Source organism: Myxocyprinus asiaticus, chromosome 8, assembly GCF_019703515.2.
Source record: "Myxocyprinus asiaticus isolate MX2 ecotype Aquarium Trade chromosome 8, UBuf_Myxa_2, whole genome shotgun sequence".
Classification (NCBI taxonomy): Eukaryota; Metazoa; Chordata; class Actinopteri; order Cypriniformes; family Catostomidae; genus Myxocyprinus; species Myxocyprinus asiaticus.
Window position 1 is genome coordinate 3,605,274 of NC_059351.1, and position 20,683 is coordinate 3,625,956.

General features: G+C 37.7%; 1 protein-coding gene across 1 annotated transcript; it reads right to left on the reverse strand.

The window, feature by feature from the left end:
- Window positions 1-1,988: 1,988 nt before the first annotated feature.
- Window positions 1,989-18,740, reverse strand: LOC127444549 (annexin A5-like). Its single transcript, XM_051703969.1, has 13 exons — window positions 18,583-18,740; window positions 18,270-18,298; window positions 12,939-13,023; window positions 12,112-12,206; window positions 11,867-11,980; window positions 11,595-11,685; window positions 11,351-11,430; window positions 8,428-8,478; window positions 8,122-8,215; window positions 7,917-8,012; window positions 7,132-7,190; window positions 3,230-3,352; window positions 1,989-3,087 (listed from the first exon to the last, which is right to left on the reverse strand). The coding sequence occupies exons 2-13, from the start codon at window positions 18,270-18,272 to the stop codon at window positions 3,025-3,027; spliced, it is 954 nt and encodes a 317-aa protein (XP_051559929.1). The 5' UTR covers window positions 18,273-18,298; window positions 18,583-18,740; the 3' UTR covers window positions 1,989-3,024.
- Between the last annotated feature and the right edge of the window lie 1,943 nt (window positions 18,741-20,683).

The following is a 20,683-nucleotide window of genomic DNA, read 5'->3' on the forward strand; positions in this document are numbered from 1 at the left end:
TTTATTTTTAATTGCATTAAACTGTATTAAATATGAATTTAATTTAAAAATACAGAGTTTGGAGTTTTCATTTATTCATCGTAACCAAATAAAAGGGATATCTGATTCATCACAACTAAGAAGTTTTTATATTGCACTGAATGGGAGGCCATGAATTCAATTTTTCTGATAAAAATGTCAAATAGTGCTGCGCACCCACGTACACATTCTCGCATTTGGTTGGAACTGGAATTGAGAGGAAGACAGGCAAATCTTAACGAGATAACTCATACATGAACTTAGCTCTTGAATAGCTCTTATGTACCACAGCCAGGGCCATTTCTAGGCATGGCCGAACTAGGCGGTCGCCTAGGGTGCCACCTGCTGGGAGGGTGCCAAAGAGAAGAGAAACTTGAACATCTGATCTGAAGAATTAGAGTCATCATGCTGGGCTCTATGAAATGCCACCAGAACTCACCAGACAGAGTTCTGAGTTTAATTCACACACACAGAGAACTACAGGCAGGTGTGAAAAGGCATGCCTACACTTGCGAGACATTCTCCAAAATGCCTACAGTGATACAGGGAAGAATTACAAGCCAAATGGCCTAGTTAACAATTTCACTGTATCAAAGTCTCTTAGCTTGCCAAGGGACAAGTATATGGCTGTATCATCCTTACTTCACCAGAATGAGCATGCAATAAAACAGGCTCATCAATTCCTTTACCAACCAAAAACAATTATCATAAAATGTTGGGTATAACCTGTAATTTTGTGGCATTATAAATAATTAAATTAGTCAAAAATGAATTTTCACCATTGTCAGTTTTACTCAATCATCCCATGTTCACATTACTCAAAAAATAAATGTAACTAAGGGAACTTAAATCAACTATGTTGATTCAACGGAGCTGTCTTGGTGTCTTCTCAGCTTTACTTAATGCATTTTCGTTGGGACAACATGAATATTTTTTGGTTTTTTAAACTGAAACTGGACAAAGGATTTCTAGTTCCCGGAGTAAATGTTAAAATTAAGTGTTATTTTATGTGTCTTTGTACAAGATGAATATAACGGGGAAGACATGTTAGTGTTTAATGTTTTGCTCTGTTGAGATTTAGAAGAATTTCTGTTATGCTGTAGTTTTGGGGGTTACCATGGTTAAAAGAGGAGCTTGAGCTTAGGTTGAAAACCAAAACATTTGGAGTATTCTACACATTTATCTATTAAGCAACTGCTGTGCTAACCATAGCATAGTGACCAAGTGCACTCGCCAGCATGCATTTAGCATGCCGACATTTCCTGTCACTAGCATATCACTAAAAGTGTTTCATTTGGGTGACTTGGACATGTTAAACTTTGTAGGGTTTACTGGATTCACTTAGGTTTCCTCTACTTGATGTATTTAAGTTGAAAATACTTGGTAATTTTAATTTAAGAAAACTCATTTCAAACATGTGAAATCACTGTCCATGAATGAATCAAGTTCAGCCAAAGAGTTGTTTTCTTTGAGTGTATACCTACATATAATAATTACATTAATTACATACATTAGAGTCTTTGTATTGAAGCAAGACGGCAATCATGGACTTCCAATTCCATGATTCAAACTAGGATCATTTTTTACTATAGCGCCTCCTTGTGGGCAGTATTGCCCCTTCAGAGAGTTCAGAATGGTGTACTAAATGTCATGTAACGTGTAACAGGATCAGAAATGTATTTCACATTTAAAATTCTCCACACACTTTTCAGTGAGCGGTCAACCTATATGTCAGGTTAAGTTTCGGTCTATGCGAGTCAAAATTCTCTATAAATTTATGTTTGTTCAAAAGGCTTACCTGAACTGCTAATTTTAATATTCACTCAACTCCAAGTTCAAACAGGACAGTTCTACCAACATTTTACAACATGCTCTACATCAGAACATACACCACATTTGTCCAGTGGGTCATAATGTGTAGCCACATGAACTAATGACAAAACAACAAACACATACTGTAGGCTGAGGTGGTCTGTTTGCTTATATTTGAGAGTTTATTGTGAATATTATGGCAATGCAATATTAAGACTTTTAATAGTAGCACCTTTTTCTTCAGTTTTTACTTATTAGCAGTAACCTTTAATTCAGAACCAACTTAAAAGAGAGGTTGACTCTTCTGTAAAGTCTTTTGCTCATCGTAATTTGTTGTGGGTAGTTCTATATCACTGTGCACATCACTATGTCAGTATGTTTAAACTGTGTGTGGAACATTATTGAAATGCTATTTTTTCTCCCATCAAGTCCCTGATACCAAAAGTACATCAAACCGCTCCTTTAAATACCACAAATCTAGATTAAAACATGTTAATAATGCCAATTATGAGACATGTTACAATGATACACAGAAATGTCAAGTTAGTTAGTGAGCATACAAACAATAAATAAGTGAAAATGGTTGAATACATATGAAATATTGCTTCATTTAGTACAACAGCGTATTGGCCTTCTTTGTAAAAGAACTGGGTTATTAATTGTTTATTAAAAAGCGTGCACTTTTATCTTTAAAGAGTATAAGGCTTGCAATTTAATCTTTAAAAATAAAATGAGTTTCTTTTTGTGTGGCACTACCACAAGTCATAAAAGTTTTAAAGCCAAATCTTGATGCTTTAAGAAAAGTAATAACATTTTTCTCAGTCCTTCAACATGAGAAAGAGGTCTTTTCTAATCAGCTGAGGGACCAACATTAACAGTAAAATTCTTTGTCTAATACAATTTTTACTTGCACTCAGATTACCTTTTTTTTTTTTTTTTTTTTACACAACATGAAATCTGAATGCCATAATTAATTAATTGCTTTTTTGAGTTAAATAATGCTGTGCTATAAGGTGTATGTTCACAGTTTAGATCCTTCGACTGATTTGGAATGTAATGTTTTTTGGGCTTTTTTGGTGGGGTGGTTTGGGTTCAGAAGGGGACTGGGTCCCTGGTCCCATAAACCTGCCGTCTGAGATAGGACTCATGGTATCATGACTCCCATCATGACCCAGGCAGAGAGGCCAGCTGGGTTTATGCATCATCACCGCCACACAGAAGCAGCAGGGTTTTACGGTAGTCACCTGAAGTATCACCCTACAGTATACAGAAAGAGTATGAGAGAAGATTCTGTTAACCACAAGATAATCAGATCAGGTTTGCTGCATTTCAGTTAGGGTGAAAAAGAGAACGCTTTAAGACAGTCGAGTGTGACAGACACCTGTATGCACAAGCATACCTGAATCATTTTGTGCAGAGAGGTGGCAAACATCTTGCGGAATTCGGCACGTATATCCAGCAGGTCTACTTCACTGCGGGAAACCATGATCCTCATCAACGTCTGGTCATCAGTGCCTGCCCCCTGCAGGATAAAAGTAGAGTTATAGCAACAGGGCAATCCCGAATGACATTCTTTCCTCTGTGGAACCCAAAAGATGTTAGGCAGAATGTTAGTCACCATTCACTTTCATGTGAAAAAAGATGCAATGAAAGTGAATGGTGACTGAGGCCAACATTCTGCCTTGCATCTCCTTTTGTGTTCCACAGAACAAAATAAGTCATGTGGGAACAACATGAGGGTGAGTAAATCATTGTCTGGGCTTATCTGTTTGAAGGACCAAAACAAACGGTTGTATAATATACAATAATCTACTTTTGGTGAAAATCTTTTCTGCACATTATGTACAGCTCTCACAACCCTCAACTCAAGGGTTACTTCAGCACCATGGAGAGCACAAGATGACTCTTCCCTGAGGTCAAACCAAGCCAAAATATCGAACCGAGTCCAAAAACGATACTGAACAGTGTGGAACAGCCATAAGGGAGTTTTTCAGTAATTTCAGTATTTCCAAAAAATTACGCTAATCAAAAGAAATAACGATAAACCCATCGACAAGCTAAGTTTTTCTTGCTGGATTTAAAGAAATCGGCAAATCAATATCGAAGTTTAGTGGGTAGTAGTTCATCTGTAAGATTTGAAGCCATCAATATCGAACTGTAATCTTAAATAATGACAAAAGTCACTTTTTGCATGTATACCGGACAAGTTTAAAATGTACAATCTCTCTCTTCTGGGAATATGGAGCAAGAAGTTTGATGACCAGGGCCGATGGTTGATGATTAAAACTCCTAAGTAACCCGGAGCCTGTACACATATACTGCTCCAAACGCCATGTTTTCTATATTCCATGTGTTATTTTTTGTGAGGAAAAGACTGAAATGGCTAATTTTGCCAACCACTCACTTGTGTCCTAAGAGACACAAAGTTTTATTCCTGCACGGGGCGCTTGACAGCTCAGAAAACAGAATCCTCCATTCATCTGCCTTTAAAGCTACACTATGTAACTTTTGGTCCTCTAGTGGTTGAAGCATAAAACCGCAAGTTACTTGTGGAGGAACACTTTACGTCAGTTGTGATTCGGCACTGCTCTTGTGGTGGATGAATCTCATGTTTAGAGCGAGGACTCGGAGATTACCAGCAGAGTCATGACGAGCTATTTTCATCATGTTATTCGCTTAAACATTTATAACCGATATAACTTACTTTGAGGAAGGTAAACAATATAACATGATTATTAAAGTGTTTTATCCACTACATAATACACATTAATGTTTGTATTTTACAACACATATCAATTTAAGAGGTGAAACTTGTGAAATGGTTGATATAGTCCAATTGAAGACACTGTATTTTTATATTACAATCTACAGCCTCAGTGGAGAATGCGAGAGAACCGTAATACTACAATAGTAGGACTGCAAACAATAACATTAATATAAAAATGCAAAATGAGGATTTAATAATGATGATACACTTTATTGAACATGAAAATAATTCACATAAATATGTGTGAGGAGGAGGAGGGTGTGGCCGGGTCGTGAGGGTGCACAGCCGGTGCTGAATCAGCTGATCAGTGGGAGAGCGAGATAAAGGGGAACCGGAGATGCCAGGTTGAGAAAGAGAGAGGCAGCGCTGCATGTGTGTGTATGTTTATGTTTGTTTTATGTTGAGTTTTACATTAAACTTTATGTTGACTGTTCAGCCGGTTCCTGCCTCCTCCTTGCCCGTCCTTATACTGTTACAGTGATACCGAAACCTGGGAGGGAGGAGGGATGCGCCGCTGCCATCCGCCAGGAGCTGAAGGAACCGCTGCCATCCGCCGAGAAAGGGAGGAGTGGTTCCATCCCCCAGGGGCCGGAGATTCGCTGCCATCCGCTGGGAGAGGAGCGAGCTGGCATCCGCCATAGGGCGGAGGAGCAGTTGAGGACCGGGCCGACACCGCATCCAGGAGCCGGCGAGCAAGTTCTCTCTCTCTCTCTCTCTCTCTCTCTCTCTCTCTCTCTCTCTCTCTGCTCTCTCTCCGCTCGCCCTTTCCCTCTCCTCTCATCTTTTCCCCAGGTTCACAGGAGGCGGGGTGGACCACCGGCTGATGGAATGGTTGGAAAGGCAGCTTCTCCCCTCCAGAGGTGGGGGGGAGTAAGTCAGTCCGGTGGCACCCTGGCCTAAATCGGGTGGGGGAGGAGTGTGATGAGGAGGAGGGCGTGCCTGGGCCGTGCACGGCCGGCGCTATATCAGCTGATCAGCAGGAGAGCGAGATAAAGGGGAGCCGGAGGCTCACGCGGCCGCGCTGCATGCGTGTGTGTTTGTTTGTTTTATGTTGAGTTTTATATTTAAAGTTATGTTGACTGTTCAGCCGGTTCCCGCCTCCTCCTTGCCCGTCCTTATACTGTTAAAATATGCAATATCACAATTACAATAAAAAATGTTTCATCATTTAAAGTTACAACTTAGTGTTGGTTACACGCTAAACAAATGAATATACATTACATTACTGTGCTATGAAATCATTATAATCAACTTGAGATCATATATTCATGGGGATCCGTTTAAAGAAAAAAATGGCAAGTGTCTGAAGACTGATTTAATACAGCAAAAATACTTTATTGACTTACACTTACTTGCAACGTTTAGACCATTAGGTCTTCGTCAGGCAAATGAAACGTATAAACACACTGCGATCGGTACACATTCGATTCATTAAACCAAAACAACCCTATCAGAAAACAAACCCACACATTTCAGCAAGTAAACAACTTCACTAAACAGTTATAAATCCATAAGGAGAGTGATTTCACAGCGCCGCTGAACAGATGTTGCACTCGCTTCTCCGACACTTGCGCGAGTCGCGCCACAGCCGGATCTGCTTTCTGAGCTTACGGAAATGACGTAAACGCAAGGATGAATGACGTACGCCTGTGATTTCGTGCCAAATCTGTCCCGACAGCTCTAAATAAAAATCTCTATTGTAGTCTTTCCGTAGTAAATCGGGGTTAGGCAAAAACATGGTTTGGAAGACGGGTTGTTGGTGTACTTGACCATGAATGAAATTTTGTTCATTTCTAACAACAACAAAAAAAAACTTACATAGTGTAGCTTTAAATCCGCATTAGTTTTATATCTCATTGGAGACAAATTGATAATTGATTCAAACTGATAATTGCAAGGATTTATACCTGTGAATGTAAATCTGCCTAAGCAGTACCTATAAAAGCATTTTTAAAATCCTCATTCAGTAATAATAAACAACAGTGATTGGCTCATCTTGGCCAGTAATGAGAAAAGTAACAGGTACCCAGTCTATGCGTTGCATTCTGGACATCTGGACAATTATTTATACCTGATAAATAATACCGAAAAACTTTAATAAGCATTGAAATTTAAATGGACCTAAGATAATTAAAAAATGCTGTTGCGTGATGCCCTATTGCCTATATGGTTAATCCGGCCCTGTTGATGACTCACACCACTCTCACTCATTTTGACCAATCAAATGCTCTCTAGAACGGGAATGACCCTCCCCAGTGCCACCTGGCTCTGACTAGCAAAGCAAGTACTGTAGCAATCATGTTCATGGCTGTGACATAAACTAAAGGATATTGGTTATTTTGGAAAAATGTATTAGCCCTTTGATGTTCCGCCCCAACTTCCTGTTTCAATAGGACAGAAATGCGTCAACCATGGAAAGAAAACTGCTTGTCAAGCCAAATCATGGATACTTTAGAAGACAAGGAGTCTCTCCACTTTTCAGAACTGAAATGTTCTAAGTTGTTTTATCAAAATATTCTGACACAGGCTCTCACCTTCATAGCATTGTAAAGACTCTCAGCAAAATACGCTGGAACACTGCGGGCACACTTCACTGAAGACGAGAGCAGAGATTGTGTAAGGAGACAAAAAGGCCACATTCAGAACGTTTACACTCATATTCATAATCGAGCAACAGTGGGTTTTGCGCAGTAGAGCTAGTGTTCATATGCCTGTCCAAGTATACTAATATATATATATATATATATACACACACACACACACACACACACACACACACACACAGTACTGTGCAAAAGTTTTAGGCACTTGTGAAAAATGTTGCATAGTGAGGATGTCTTCAAAAATAATGCAAATGAGCTAAATCAATATTTGGTGTGACCACCTTTGCCTTTAAAACAGCACCAATTCTCCTAGGTACACCTGGACACAGTTTTTCTTGGTTGTTGGCACATAGGATGTTCCAATTAAGCTTCTTGGAGAATTCCCCACAGTTCTTCTATCTGTTTAGTCTGTCTCAATTGCTTCTGTCTCTTTATGTAATCTCAGACTGACACGATGTTCAGTGGGGGGCTCTGTGGGGGCCATGACATCTGTTGCAGGGCTCCCTGTTCTTCTATTCTAATCTTTTCTATTTGCAAAAGTAATGTTTGAGAGTCTAACATTTATATTTCCTATTGACACACTAAAGCTGAAGATATAAATAACCATCATAAGACAAAGGCTTTTGTGAAGCATCTTATGTACCTAAGACTTTTGCACAGTACTGTATATATAGTGCAATATATCTGAGTGAGAGAGAGATGTGAGCGTGTCTTACCTACTGCCAACAGGACTTCTCTCAGGCTTCCCGAGGTCTCTCTCTGGATGCTTTCTTCAATCTCATAGCCTGACAGTTTTCTATACTCCTCAAACACTGCAGACATACAGACCACCATTGACAGAATGAAAATGATTGAAAACAAAAGAATGCAAATAATAGTGTTGTTTCCTGACACATATATATGTGTGTGTATTCTGCTAACCTCTCCTAAGGTGAGCAGCACTGCGGTTTCCCAGTAAAGTGATGAACTGGCCTTCATCAGTGCCATACTTCTGTTCTCCTGCAGTAAACAGAGCCTACATCCCACACAAACCATTATTAAACTTCAGAAGCCAGACAAACGCACTTACACACACACCACAAGCACTAGATGGCAGAATTTCACCTAGTTTTCGATATACCATTGACACAACATCTGAAACATTAAGAAGCTAAAAAAAAAAAAAAAATCAGATGTAATTCAGCACCAGACTCTGCTTTTTTAGTGCGAATAATTGTACACGCTTACCTGGGCATCACTTTGGATGAGGCCCTCTTGTATACCCTGCTCTCTGCTGGCCTATGGACACATAATACAACATAAATTAATTTTTATAATATTCATCTATTATACACAAACACATTTTATACATCTGCACACCTGTATATCTATACAAACATACCCAAACCTCTTTTACCTGTGCATAGCAACTCTTCTGAACACACATTATTTTGTGCCTGTGCCTTTCTGTACATATGTAATTTGCATTATTCTGTGTCTAGCTGTAGTGTGTGAGGATACTTGGTCAATAAAGCTCTAATTCTTATATTTGTCAGATTTTTTGACAGTACTTAGATGGATGGAATGGGAAAGATTTGAAGGAAAGAAAATAAATTAACATGTTAACGGAGGCAGGCTGTCATTATGCCAAACATCTTCTTTTGTGTTCCTCATGAGGGGGAGTAAATAAAGACACAGTTGTCATTTTGGGGTTAATTATCCCTTTAAAATGGAAGCCCGCCAAGCATTATAGCATGATGATTGAAAAGCAGAAATGTGTAGCTTGTATTTTGTTGAAGACATTATCTTAATTTTAAAAAATGCAAAACATTATTCCTTAATAACATGTTTGTTCTTTGAGCCGTCTAAATTGTCCTTTTTTTCTACTTTATATACAGGCATTTTGTCTTTTAATGAATAGAAGAGATAAGAGGGACAGATAGCACCACTACATTTGCAACTATTTTTATGCACTTCTGACACAATCCCTGTGAGTAGAGTTTGCTCCATGTAATCAAAGATTCATTAAAGATTGTTTTAACAATTAAAAAATGACTGGACATACAGTTGAAGTCAGAAGTTTACATACACCTTAATTTTCCTTCCTCATGATGCCATCTATTTTGAGAAATGCACCAGTCCCTCCTGCAGCAAAGCACCCCCACAACATGATGCTGCCACCCCCATGCTTCACAGTTGGGATGGTGTTCTTCGGCTTGTAAGCCTCACCCTTTTTCCTCCAAACATAACGATAGTCATTATGGCCAAACAGTTCAATTTTTGTTTCATTAGACCAGAGGACATTTCTCCAAAAAGTAAGATCTTTGTCCCCATGTGCACTTGCAAACTGTAGTCTGGCTTTTTTATGGTGGTTTTGGAGCAGTGGCTTCTTCCTTGCTGAGCAGCCTTTCAGGTTATGTCAATATAGGACTCGTTTTACTGTGGATATAGATACTTGTCTACCTGTATCCTCCAGCATCTTCACAAGGTCCTTTACTGTTGTTCTGGGATTGATTTGCACTTTTCACACCAAACTACGTTCATCTCTAGGAGACAGAATGCGTCTCCTTCCTGAGCGGTATGATGGCTGTGTGGTCCCATGGTGTTTATACTTGCGTACTATTGTTTGAACAGATGAACTTGGTACCCTCAGGCATTTGGAAATTGCTCCCAAGGATGAACCAGACTTGTGGAGGTCCACAATTGTTTTTCTGAGGTCTTGACTGATTTCTTTTGATTTTCCCATGATGTCAAGCAAAGAGCCACTGAGTTTGAAGGTAGGCCTTAAAATACATCCACAGGTACACCTCCAATTCAGTACACCTCCTATCAGAAGCTAATTGGCTAATTGCTTGACATCATTTTCTGGAATTTTCCAAGCTGCTTAAAGGCACAGTTAACTTAGTGTATGCAAACTTCTGATCCATTGGAACTGTGATTTAGTCAATTAAAAGTGAAACAATCTGTCTGTAAACAAATGCTGGAAAAATTACCCGTGTCATGTACAATGTTGATGTCCTAAACAACTTGCCAAAACTATAGTTTGCAAATATTAAATCTGTGGAGTGAAAATTAGTTTTAATGACTTCAACCTAAGTGTATGTAAACTTCTGACTTCAACTGTAACTTTGAGAAAACAAGGTTGGTGTGATTCTTTCACACAGGTCTCATTTTAACACATGCAAATACATATAACATATAAAGTGTTATGGTTATACTTCTGAAAGTGCGATGCCCACACTTTGGCTTTCAATTAAAAGGGATAGTTCACCCAAGAATTAAAATTCTCTCATCAGGTAATCCATAATGGTAATCCATAATACTCCAGTGGTTTAAACCATCTCTTCTGAAGTGATCCAGTTGATTTTTGGTGAGAACAGACCAAAATGTAGCTCCTTTTTCACTGTATATCTTGCCCTTGCACAATCATGATTTCAAGCTCAATTACACTTCCTAGTACTTGATGCATGCAGAGCGCTAGATGGCACTTGGAAGTGTAATCAAGCTTGAAATCATGATTGTGCCTAGAGACTGCAATGTCAAGATTTATAGAGATAAGGAGGTATATTTTGGTCAACCAAAACTAACAGGATCGCATCAGAAGACATGGATTTAACAACTTGAGTTTAATGCATTATGTTTATGCTGACTTGATCTGCTTTTTGGAGCTTCAAAGTTCTGGCCACCATTCACTAGGATTGTATAGACCTACAGAGCTGAAATATTCTTCTAAAAATCTTCATTTGCATTCTGTAGAAGAAAGAAAGTCATACACATCTGGGATGGCATGAGGGTGAATAAATGATGAGAGAATTTTCATTTTGGAGTGAACTATTCCTTTAAGTGTTTTACTGAACACATTTTTGTTAATTTTAACAAACCAGGGGACATATTGACATTATTTGCTGTGCAATCAACAGCATGGCACATACTGTATGCTCTTGATAAAGCTTAAAAGTTGTACTTAACCTAGAAAGTACCTTTAAATGTTAAATTCCTATAAATAGAATAAACAAGAGAATGTGGTTTTACACATTGAACACATTGTTAATTGACTTGTTTTTGGGCAGACTTTAAAACAACGAACATATAAAGTTAAATTATAGTAGGATTAAATAATACATTTTTTATAACCCTAAAAATTACATGTATTTTTCAATAGATTGCGTACTTGAAGCAAAATAACTAGCATCCTCTTGAAATGACCTCCAGTGTCACCAGTAACATCTTCCTCCAGGTCATCATCATACTCTAAAATACATACAGACACAGATTATCAACATCTACCACAAAAAAAAAAAAAAAAACAGAGACAGAGCCATTATCATCATCATGAGCAACATTCACAAAGCGTGCACATATTTCAAAAGTGGCAAGCACCAGAAAAGAATCATAATACACAAACACACAGTTACCTCGCTTATACGCGCTTTTGATCTCATTGACTTCATTAGCTGCTCTAGATGCCAAGATCTCAATCAACACTTTCTCATCTGTGCCCGCCCCCTATGACAACAAATACACAGGTAGAAACATACTGTATCATGTATCTAGAAAACATACTGAAAATATGACTTTGTAAGAATTCTGATACTATCTTTAAGCACAATGTAATCTGAAGTGTGTGTATGTATGTATATACTGTATATAAAAACTCTGGTGGCTGTTTATCTGTGTGTATGTGTACCTTAATGGCGTCCCGCAGGCATGTGACATCATACATGATGGGAGGAGACATCAGAGCCACAATCAGAGTTTCAAACTTCCCACCAAGCTCTGATTTCAAATCATCCACCAAGTCCTGAAAAGAGATGGAAAAAAGTAAAAGAGAATGACCAAAGAATGAAAGGGAGACAAACTCGATAGGACAAAAAACGCATATGTGAGCTGTTGGCATGTGCTAGTGTGTGTCATTAATGCTTGTGATGTTACCTTTCCATGCAGGGTTTTGTACGCAGCTTTGATCTGCTGGCGCTGTGCATTACTGCGTGCCGTCAACAGCTGCAGAATAGCATCCTCATCAGTGCCTGATGAAACAAAAACATGTTACATGTAATGTTGAGAACCATTCATTTATTCTTTGAGAGACAGAAACACTACAAGTTGAGATCCAACATTCTCCGGCTGTGTTCTTTTATGACATTATATGGTGTAAATAAAACAAAACGATCACTTTGTCCATGAGATGGAACAGCCTAGGTCAGTGACACACGAAAATCATATTTAAAACAACAGGCTGTTCTAATTAGGTGCTTGTGTACTGCTATGTTCGTTGGATAATAATAAGGTTCTCATGAGATTATTTCGCTTATTATACAGTACTTCTGATGGGTCAATGAGACAATTTTCTTTCCGTTCTTCAGTATCAATTAGTCCGTCTTCTACCTTCCATCACTGACTCAAAGGTTAATACGCATACTGAATATTAACTGATATAAAACCAGCTGGCATGCAATCTGCAGCATGTTCAAGTGTTGTGAAGTATGAGCAGTTAAAAACAGAATAAACAATCAAAAAACATAATTTAGGGCCTAATATGTCTAATTGCAAGAGCATCCATTCACTGCCCTGCTAACTTTAGAAGTAAATTAGTCATACTGCATGTCTGAATCCTTTCTTCTGCTAAAGCATTATAGATTCTACGCTTCAGGTATCCTGGTTACACAATAGTATGTGTAATATCAGTATAGTCGTTAATTTACAGGTGTACTGAATCTTGATACACAGTACATGTATGTGTTAGAGATTGCCAAACTCACCAAATCCTTTCATGGCCTTGTAAAGAGCCTCAGCATCATCATTGGCACTGAATCCACTGTGGGGCTTCACTGTTCCTCTACCAGCCTAACAGACAAAATGAGATGTTTCCCACTGGGTTTCATGTTCTCTTTTTTGGAGCATGTATATATTAACTTAGGGAACTATTGACTAATCTATGTATAAATCATGACCACACCTAATGCAGTCAAAATGACTTATGAAATAATAATTCACTTATAATTAAAAAATTAATTAGTTAATAAAAAAGTCGTTTTTTTAAACCTGTGTACACTGTTCGTTGTTGAGTCACACTTGTGATGTTTACGGGTCAAAAATGACCCGAACTTACATGTGTAATATTTTCCCGTTTTTTATTTTTTTATTTTTTAAAGATATGTAACAACACTCATTTTACTTAAGTAAAAACACAAGTTTTGCATTTCTGTGTGTGTGTGTGTGTGTGGGTGTGGGGGGGCGGTATTTAGACCTTATTTAGCTCTATATGACTAAATTACTCCATTAATTTTCATATAAAACAAGCAAAATTTTATGTTATCTTCACTTCAATAAAAAACTCTTTATTTCAGTAAATTAAAAGTGTCAAAGCATCGCAATTTGTCATGCATTGGGGGTCTCTGGTGACATCTGCTGGAATAAAAATTTTTTTTTTTTTACATGAAATAACAACTATGTCCAGTAGATGGCTCCAATGCTCTATGCATTAGCTGATCTCTATAAGCCAATGTTGTAACAAACTTAATTTCTAGACATTATCACAAGTTATGCATTGGATATATATTTATTTAGTCTTATTCAAGTCCTTTTGTCTGTGTGTGTCTGTGTGTGTGTGTGTGTGTGTGTGTGTGTGTTCAGATAGTTAGTGGAAGAAAAGTCACCAAGTCTTGTACCACTAAGATAAAGGATACCACTTTATTAAAAAAAAAAAAAAAAAAAAAAATCAAAACGGGTCCAAAAAGACCCGAACAGCACACCGACCTTAATTCAGTCTATCTCTTTAATAAGCTGTGTATTTAAGTTTTATGTGCAGTAGTTTTCCACATGGAAACTTTGAGCAAGTACCACAAAATCTTCCATAGTGTGTGTGGGAGGAAGGGGAATGATAACAGAAACTTGAATTTGGACATAAGCATTAATCGTGCTATTTATACAGAAGCCAAGTATTTTCATTCATTCAGCTGCTTTTTCTTCTTCATATTTCAGTCCGTTGGAGCAGCTTTGCTAATTGTCTGCATATTTGTGAGCTTTAACAGACTCGAATCCTTTCAAATTAAGGAAGCCATGCCTGTTTCCTGAAATAGTCTTTAAACTTTTAGCAGTAACTGATGCAATCACAGGGCTTGTTGTTGTGCTTGTTTCTTAAGAGTGTGATCTTCTGTGTACCTTTTGGATCATTTAATAATCTTTCAGACAACACTCAGTTGAGCATTTATGTTGGTATAAAACTGGTGTCTGTTTACAGAGCCAAGGAGTCACAAGAGGAGATACAAGCACACACATACACACTGGTTTGTTCACAGATCAATTTAACCCCCTGGGTGACTACCACACTAGTAACAAAAACCCTCTGCAAGGTCTCATTATAACAAAATTAAACAAAAAAGCCCCTCTCTGAACCACATTTTATTCACACAAGTGCAGAACCCACAGCAAAGCAATTTAGGATTACTTTGTTTACACACTGTAAAAAATTTGTGTAATTTTAACGGTAAAAGACTGTAAAAATGCTACAGATAAACAAAAAAATCGTTAACTGATTAACGAGTATGAACTGTAAAATATATAGTAAAATTTTTTTATATATATTTTAAAAGACAATACAGTAGTTTTTACAATAAAATGTTGTCAAAATGACATTTTTTAGATGTAAAAATTATGATTTTCCTGTATAATTAATGGTCAAAATTTACATTAGCGTACATGACATTTTTACAGTAAATTATTGTTAAAATTACAGTACAAAACTATTATCAGGCATTCCCACAATTCTCTTTTATATACATATTTCATTATATTTTCAGGGAATAGTTATGTTTCTTATTTTTAATATCAGTTCTGTACATTGTGGTGTTCTGTTTTATATTTAATGTAGTTTAGTTCATGTTTACTGCATTATTTAAATGTCACATGTGTAACTCTGATGGTGTTTAGTGTTTGTGTGAGTGACACTGAGCACTGTCTCTACATGTTTATTAGTTATTACTCCTGGAAGAGCCACTATTGGTGAACTTCATGTCATCATGTGCTCTTCTGTAAATGTTACGGTGATTAACAATGCCTTATAAAGTAAAACGCAGATTTTTACACTTTCAGAAGGTTAAGATCAAGTTTGACGTTTTTTTACTGTAAATTTAACAATGTTTTTTTTTTTTTTTTACAGTGCCAGTGTGGTCATGTGAATTACAACAGTTTTAAACTGTAAAATGTACAGGTTGTTCTGTGAAGTTGTTTACATTTGTAGTTTTTTTTTTTTTTTACATAATTATTCTGGCAACCAAAGCTGCCAGTTTTTTTTTTTTTTTTTTTTTTTGGGGGGGGGGGGGGGGATGGGGGGGGGTAAAAACAACAGGATATTTTTTACAGTGCATGACGTCATTGCTATAAACAAAGACAGCGACAGAATGGGCCTATAGAGAAGAGTATTATGCCAAAGGTCAGAGGTTTTTCTAAAATCCCCAGAAAACCTCCAATAATACCTGTAAACTTGTCTAATGTATAGAAAAACCATAAAAGTGGCAACTCTAAATCAGTTGCCATCTACCACATCACTGTTTTTTAAGTCCTCACAATTACCACTCACAGCTATTTTATTAGATAAACTAATGACATTTTGTTTTGGAGAGGTTATGAATTGTTCGTCTCCAGTCTAAAGTATTGTCTCTGCCACAGGAATGTGTTGATTAACATGATAAGAATCTGGGGTCAGCCGTCTGAAATCTAGCTCTGGACAACAGAGATTCTGTCTGACACATGATGGCAACATCATGTGCTGTAAATTTAATCCATGCAAAACAGGTCATTATTTATAAAACCACAAGATGAGCTGACATGGCAAAAACACAAGCAGTGACACACATACATGTGTCAAAGATGTGATCCATATTATTTTTGTCTGTTAAGTTATTCAAAAATACATTCAAAATCTTGAATACATGGAGGCCTGGGTAGCTCTGTGAGTATTGACGCTGACTACCACCCCTGGAGTCGTGAGTTCAAATCCAGAGTGTGCTGAGTTACTCCAGCCAGGTCTCCTAAGCAGCCAAATTGGCCCGGTTGCTAGGGAGGGTAGAGTCACATGTGGTAACCTCCTCGTGGTCACGATTAGTGGTTCTCGCTCTCAATGGGGCGTGTGGTAAGTTGTGTGTGGATCACGGAGAGTAGCATGAGCCTCCACATGCTGTGAGTCTCCGCGATGTCATGAACAGCGAGCCACGTGATAAGATGCACAGATTGACTGACTCAGAAGCGGAGGCAACTGAGACTTGTCCTCCGCCACCCCGATTGAGGTGAGTAACCGCGCCACCATGAGGACCTACTAAGTAGTGGGAATTGGACATTCCAAAATGGGGAGAAAAAGGGGATATGAAAATGTTTTACAAAATCTTGAATGCTTGAATACTATTGTGATGACCATGTTTTTAATTTTTGAGTTCAAAGTCATTTTGATATCTTTTCTTGGGCTTAAAGTAAAAAATACAATAACAATGGTCTAGTAAAAGCTGAAATTCTTGAAAAAATAAATAATTTGTTGGTATAAGTAGTTGGAATAATATCTTATTATTCTTTATTAAATATAATGTTTGAAAAACACACACACACACACACACACACACACACACACACACACACTTCTCAGTACAAACATACAAACCACACTCTGACATCTAATACCAACACACACACACAATTTTATCTGCATCATTTATTCAATTGGCCTGCAGTGCTTTATAATACTGCAAACAGAAAATAGGGGAAAAGCATGTATTTGCTCCATAGGCTAAACATGAGAAAAATGGCGCCATCTGGTGGAAAATATTAAAAATGTAAATTTTGAAGCCAGAGCTCTGGAATGAAAGCATAATATCATAGAATTCATGATTTTATGCTTTAATGGCACTGGGATCAAATATTGCAGTTTTAATGGGTTTCAATGGGGACATTTTTGTCCTGAAGGTCCTGAGTGTAACTATTTTGTGTATTATAGATGTATTATAGGGACTGAGGTTGAAATATCAAAATTCCCCAAAAAATACACACCTTTGTCAATTTATGCCGTTGGCATTAACACAGCCAAAATGATAATAATAATAATAATAATAATAATAATAAAAAATAAATTAAGTAAAAAAAGAAATAAATGTCCTGAAGGTCGCACAAGCTGTCAGTTAAAGCTGTCAGTTGGAGCAGTAGAGTCATGTTACTCAGTCTCTCCCCATACAATGGGAGTAAAACAACATATTTAAACATATCCAAATACAAGGAAATGAAAGCCACACTCATTTACCTACCCTCAAAGAGTGGTTTCCAACCTGTCTGGCTTTAACAGCTCACAACAAAATTACAATGCAGTGCTAATGCCCTTACATCCCAAATTCTGTACAGTTGTTCACATCCCAGTGAACACTGGCCTGATTGCAAACAAGGACCCTTGCAACATCCAAATTGCCAGTAAACTTCCATAATGCAAAGAAGAATGAAAAATAAGAGCGTTGCATGTTAGCTTTTCACTTTCTCCTTTATGAAACATTCGTATTCTGCGCCACGTTGGCGGAAACAATGCATCAGTTTACTTCAACTCAATGGAATTGGGGTGAAATAGAGGAACGGACAGAAGGAGAGGTGGAGAGGTAGAGAGCGCGAGACCGGAACGCCCTTTTGGTTGCTCGGAACGCACAAATGACTCATCGCAGACCTCATGCATTACTATAACACCCCCATTTCCTCAAAATTTCCGCTCATTTGCCGAGCTGAGTCTAAAACGGGACCATAAAATATATGGTCTTAAACTATACCACCGTTTCCAAAAATAACTTATTCCAAAAATGTGTTGCCTAAAGTTTTTTTATCCTCTATGGCAATACAAACAACATGAGTAAACGGACTAATTTACTGCGGACTCCCTTTAACCTCACTGTTCAAATATTATTTGATCAGCTGTGACAGTGGGCATCGATCACATGATCTGTCGGAAAGTCAGAAGTATTGCACTCAATAGAATATTACAGAACTGACGGCGTGCTGACATCTCCTATCGTTATAGAAATGACCACAGACTTTTAGACTTTTATTACAACAGTAAAAAAATAACTTACCATCTCTGCGTTGATACACGTAATAAAAGCTGCAAAAAATGTAAGTATACAAGGTATAAACATACAAAATATATTCCATGATACAGAATATGATTCAAAAAAATTAAGATGATGATAATAATAATAATAATAATAATAATAATAAAATAAAATAAAATAAAAAGTCTGAGATCCGCGTGCAATTGAGAGAATCAGAGAATTCTTAAAACATTTTGAGCAACAGGTAGGGTAGCAGCTATCTGTGCAGCCTACCGTAAAAAGTAAGTAAACGTTTTAGGATTTGAAAGTGTTTAAAAGCGTCAGTTTTTCTTACCGAGCGAGGAGTGTTTCACTTTCTGGACAGATGACTGTAGTACTACAGACCCAAGGAGAAGCAGGACTGAGGAAACCAGACTAGTAGGAGGAATAAACTTTGCTGCAGTCAGAGTGTTGAGCCACACCCTGGCAAGCGACCCAGTATCGTGACTTATGGGTAATGTAGTTTTTTAGTTTATATTTTAATGTAACAGTACACACGACACCATATGAATCATAGTTCAGCATTATAGTGCATTACAGAATAAAGAGTACAGAACCATTATCAGCAGAACTTGAAGCACTTAAAAGTAATCTCACAAAAAGTGTGCATTACAGTTGCCATACATTTTGGTTTGTGAAACCTGATGCCATAGTCCCCCACCCTGTTGGTCAACACAATAGCCCAATTGCTGATCTAATAAGATGAATACAGACAAACACACCAGCCTATTTGCCAGTCAACACACTTACCTAACATTGTATTTGGATAGTAACCAGGAGCCATATGGTACAAATATCCTAAGTCTTAAAGGAATATTTCGGGTTCAATATAAGTTAAGCTCAATTGACTGCATTTGTGGCATAATGTTGATTATCACAAAATTAGTTTTGACTTGTGTCTCCTTTTCTTAAAAAAAAAAAGAAAAAAAAAAGCACAAATCTAGGTGACAGTGAGACACTTACAATGGAAATGAATGGGGGCCAATTTTTGAATGTTAAAATACTCACTTTCTCAAAGCCAAAAGACATAACAATATGCATAACATGATGTTAGTGTGATAAAATCACTTACAATCCATTTCTGTGTAAAGTTATAGCCGATTTTACAACTCTGTTGCCATGATGATGTGTAATGTCAACAAACCCTAAAATACCTGTAAACTTAAAAACTTTACAGCTCAAATAATTCATGAGTTTTAACAGAAGAATTATTGTGAGTGCTTTGATCAAATTTCTGCCTTTAAACCAGTGGTTCTCAAATTTATTTGGCCACGCCCCCCTTTGAAACAACAAAAGCACATCAAGAACGCACCTGACGTGTTGTCACTATTTTTGCTGAATGTGTGAAAGTGATTTAAGAATGGGTCAGTTTTCCACGCCCCCCTACAATACATTCGCACACCCCCTACGGGGCGCGCCCACACTTTGAGAACCACTGCTTTAAAGAAAAGGAGGGAATGAGTCAAAATTGTTTTTTGTGGTCAATCCATCCATCTTCAAACCACCCAAACGTGGCTTGTTGAGCACGTTACCACGGAGACATAGTGCATGTGGTGGCTTCACGCTATTCTCCACGGCATCCACGTACAACTCACCACGTGCCCCACCGAGAGCGAGAACCAAATTATAGCGACCACGAGGAGGTTACCGCATGTGACTCTACCCTCCCTAGCAACCGGGCCAATTTGGTTGCTTAGGAGACCTGGATGGAGTCACCACACAGAAAATACTTTAACTTTATACTGTTTTTATTTTCATTTTAACAACTATTAAATTTCCTTAATATAATTATTAATGTGTCAATTATTGCCCTACCTTTTCTGAAGCGGCGCATTAATGGCGTTGTTACCTGGCACCTGTTACTTTTCTCAGCGCTGTTCAGGGTGCATCAATCACAGTCGTTTGTAAGATTTTAAAAATTATTTTCTGGAGATTACACGGGCGGCCACGGATATCCATTGGTACCTTACGTCCAGTCCTTGAAATTAGTAGATTTAAACAAGCATACTTTTCGTGTACAAAATGTTTCCTTTAAAAAAGTCAAAGAGTCTTGCATGCAGCCCAATGGAGGATTTTGCTTTTTCGACCAGTAAGCACCATCTTGAGGAAGACACATTAAAATTTGAACAACTGTGTCAGAGGTGCAGAATTTTAAGATGTTGGTATAACTCCCAATAAATGTTTTATTTTGCACATCGGAGAAGAGCATCGGGATTAGAAAGTAATGTTTTGTCAATAAAGGCATTTGTGATAAAGTCATTAATTGTAGGCTAAGCCTAAAGCCTGCTTTGTTCAGGAGGCCTGTTGTTTCAGATAAAGTACAAGTACGTATAAATAAGCAATATGAGAAATGATTATGTGGGAGTGAGGGGAGTTGGAAAGCAGAAAGTGGGGTA

Excerpts from the sequence above, each read along its gene's own strand:
- LOC127444549 (XM_051703969.1), bottom strand. Across the intron at positions 11,981-12,111 it reads ACAAAACCCTGCATGGAAAG|GACTTGGTGGATGATTTGAA; the intron begins GTAACATCACAA and ends ATCTCTTTTCAG. Across the intron at positions 3,353-7,131 it reads GTCTTTACAATGCTATGAAG|GGGGCAGGCACTGATGACCA; the intron begins GTGAGAGCCTGT and ends TTTATCCTGCAG.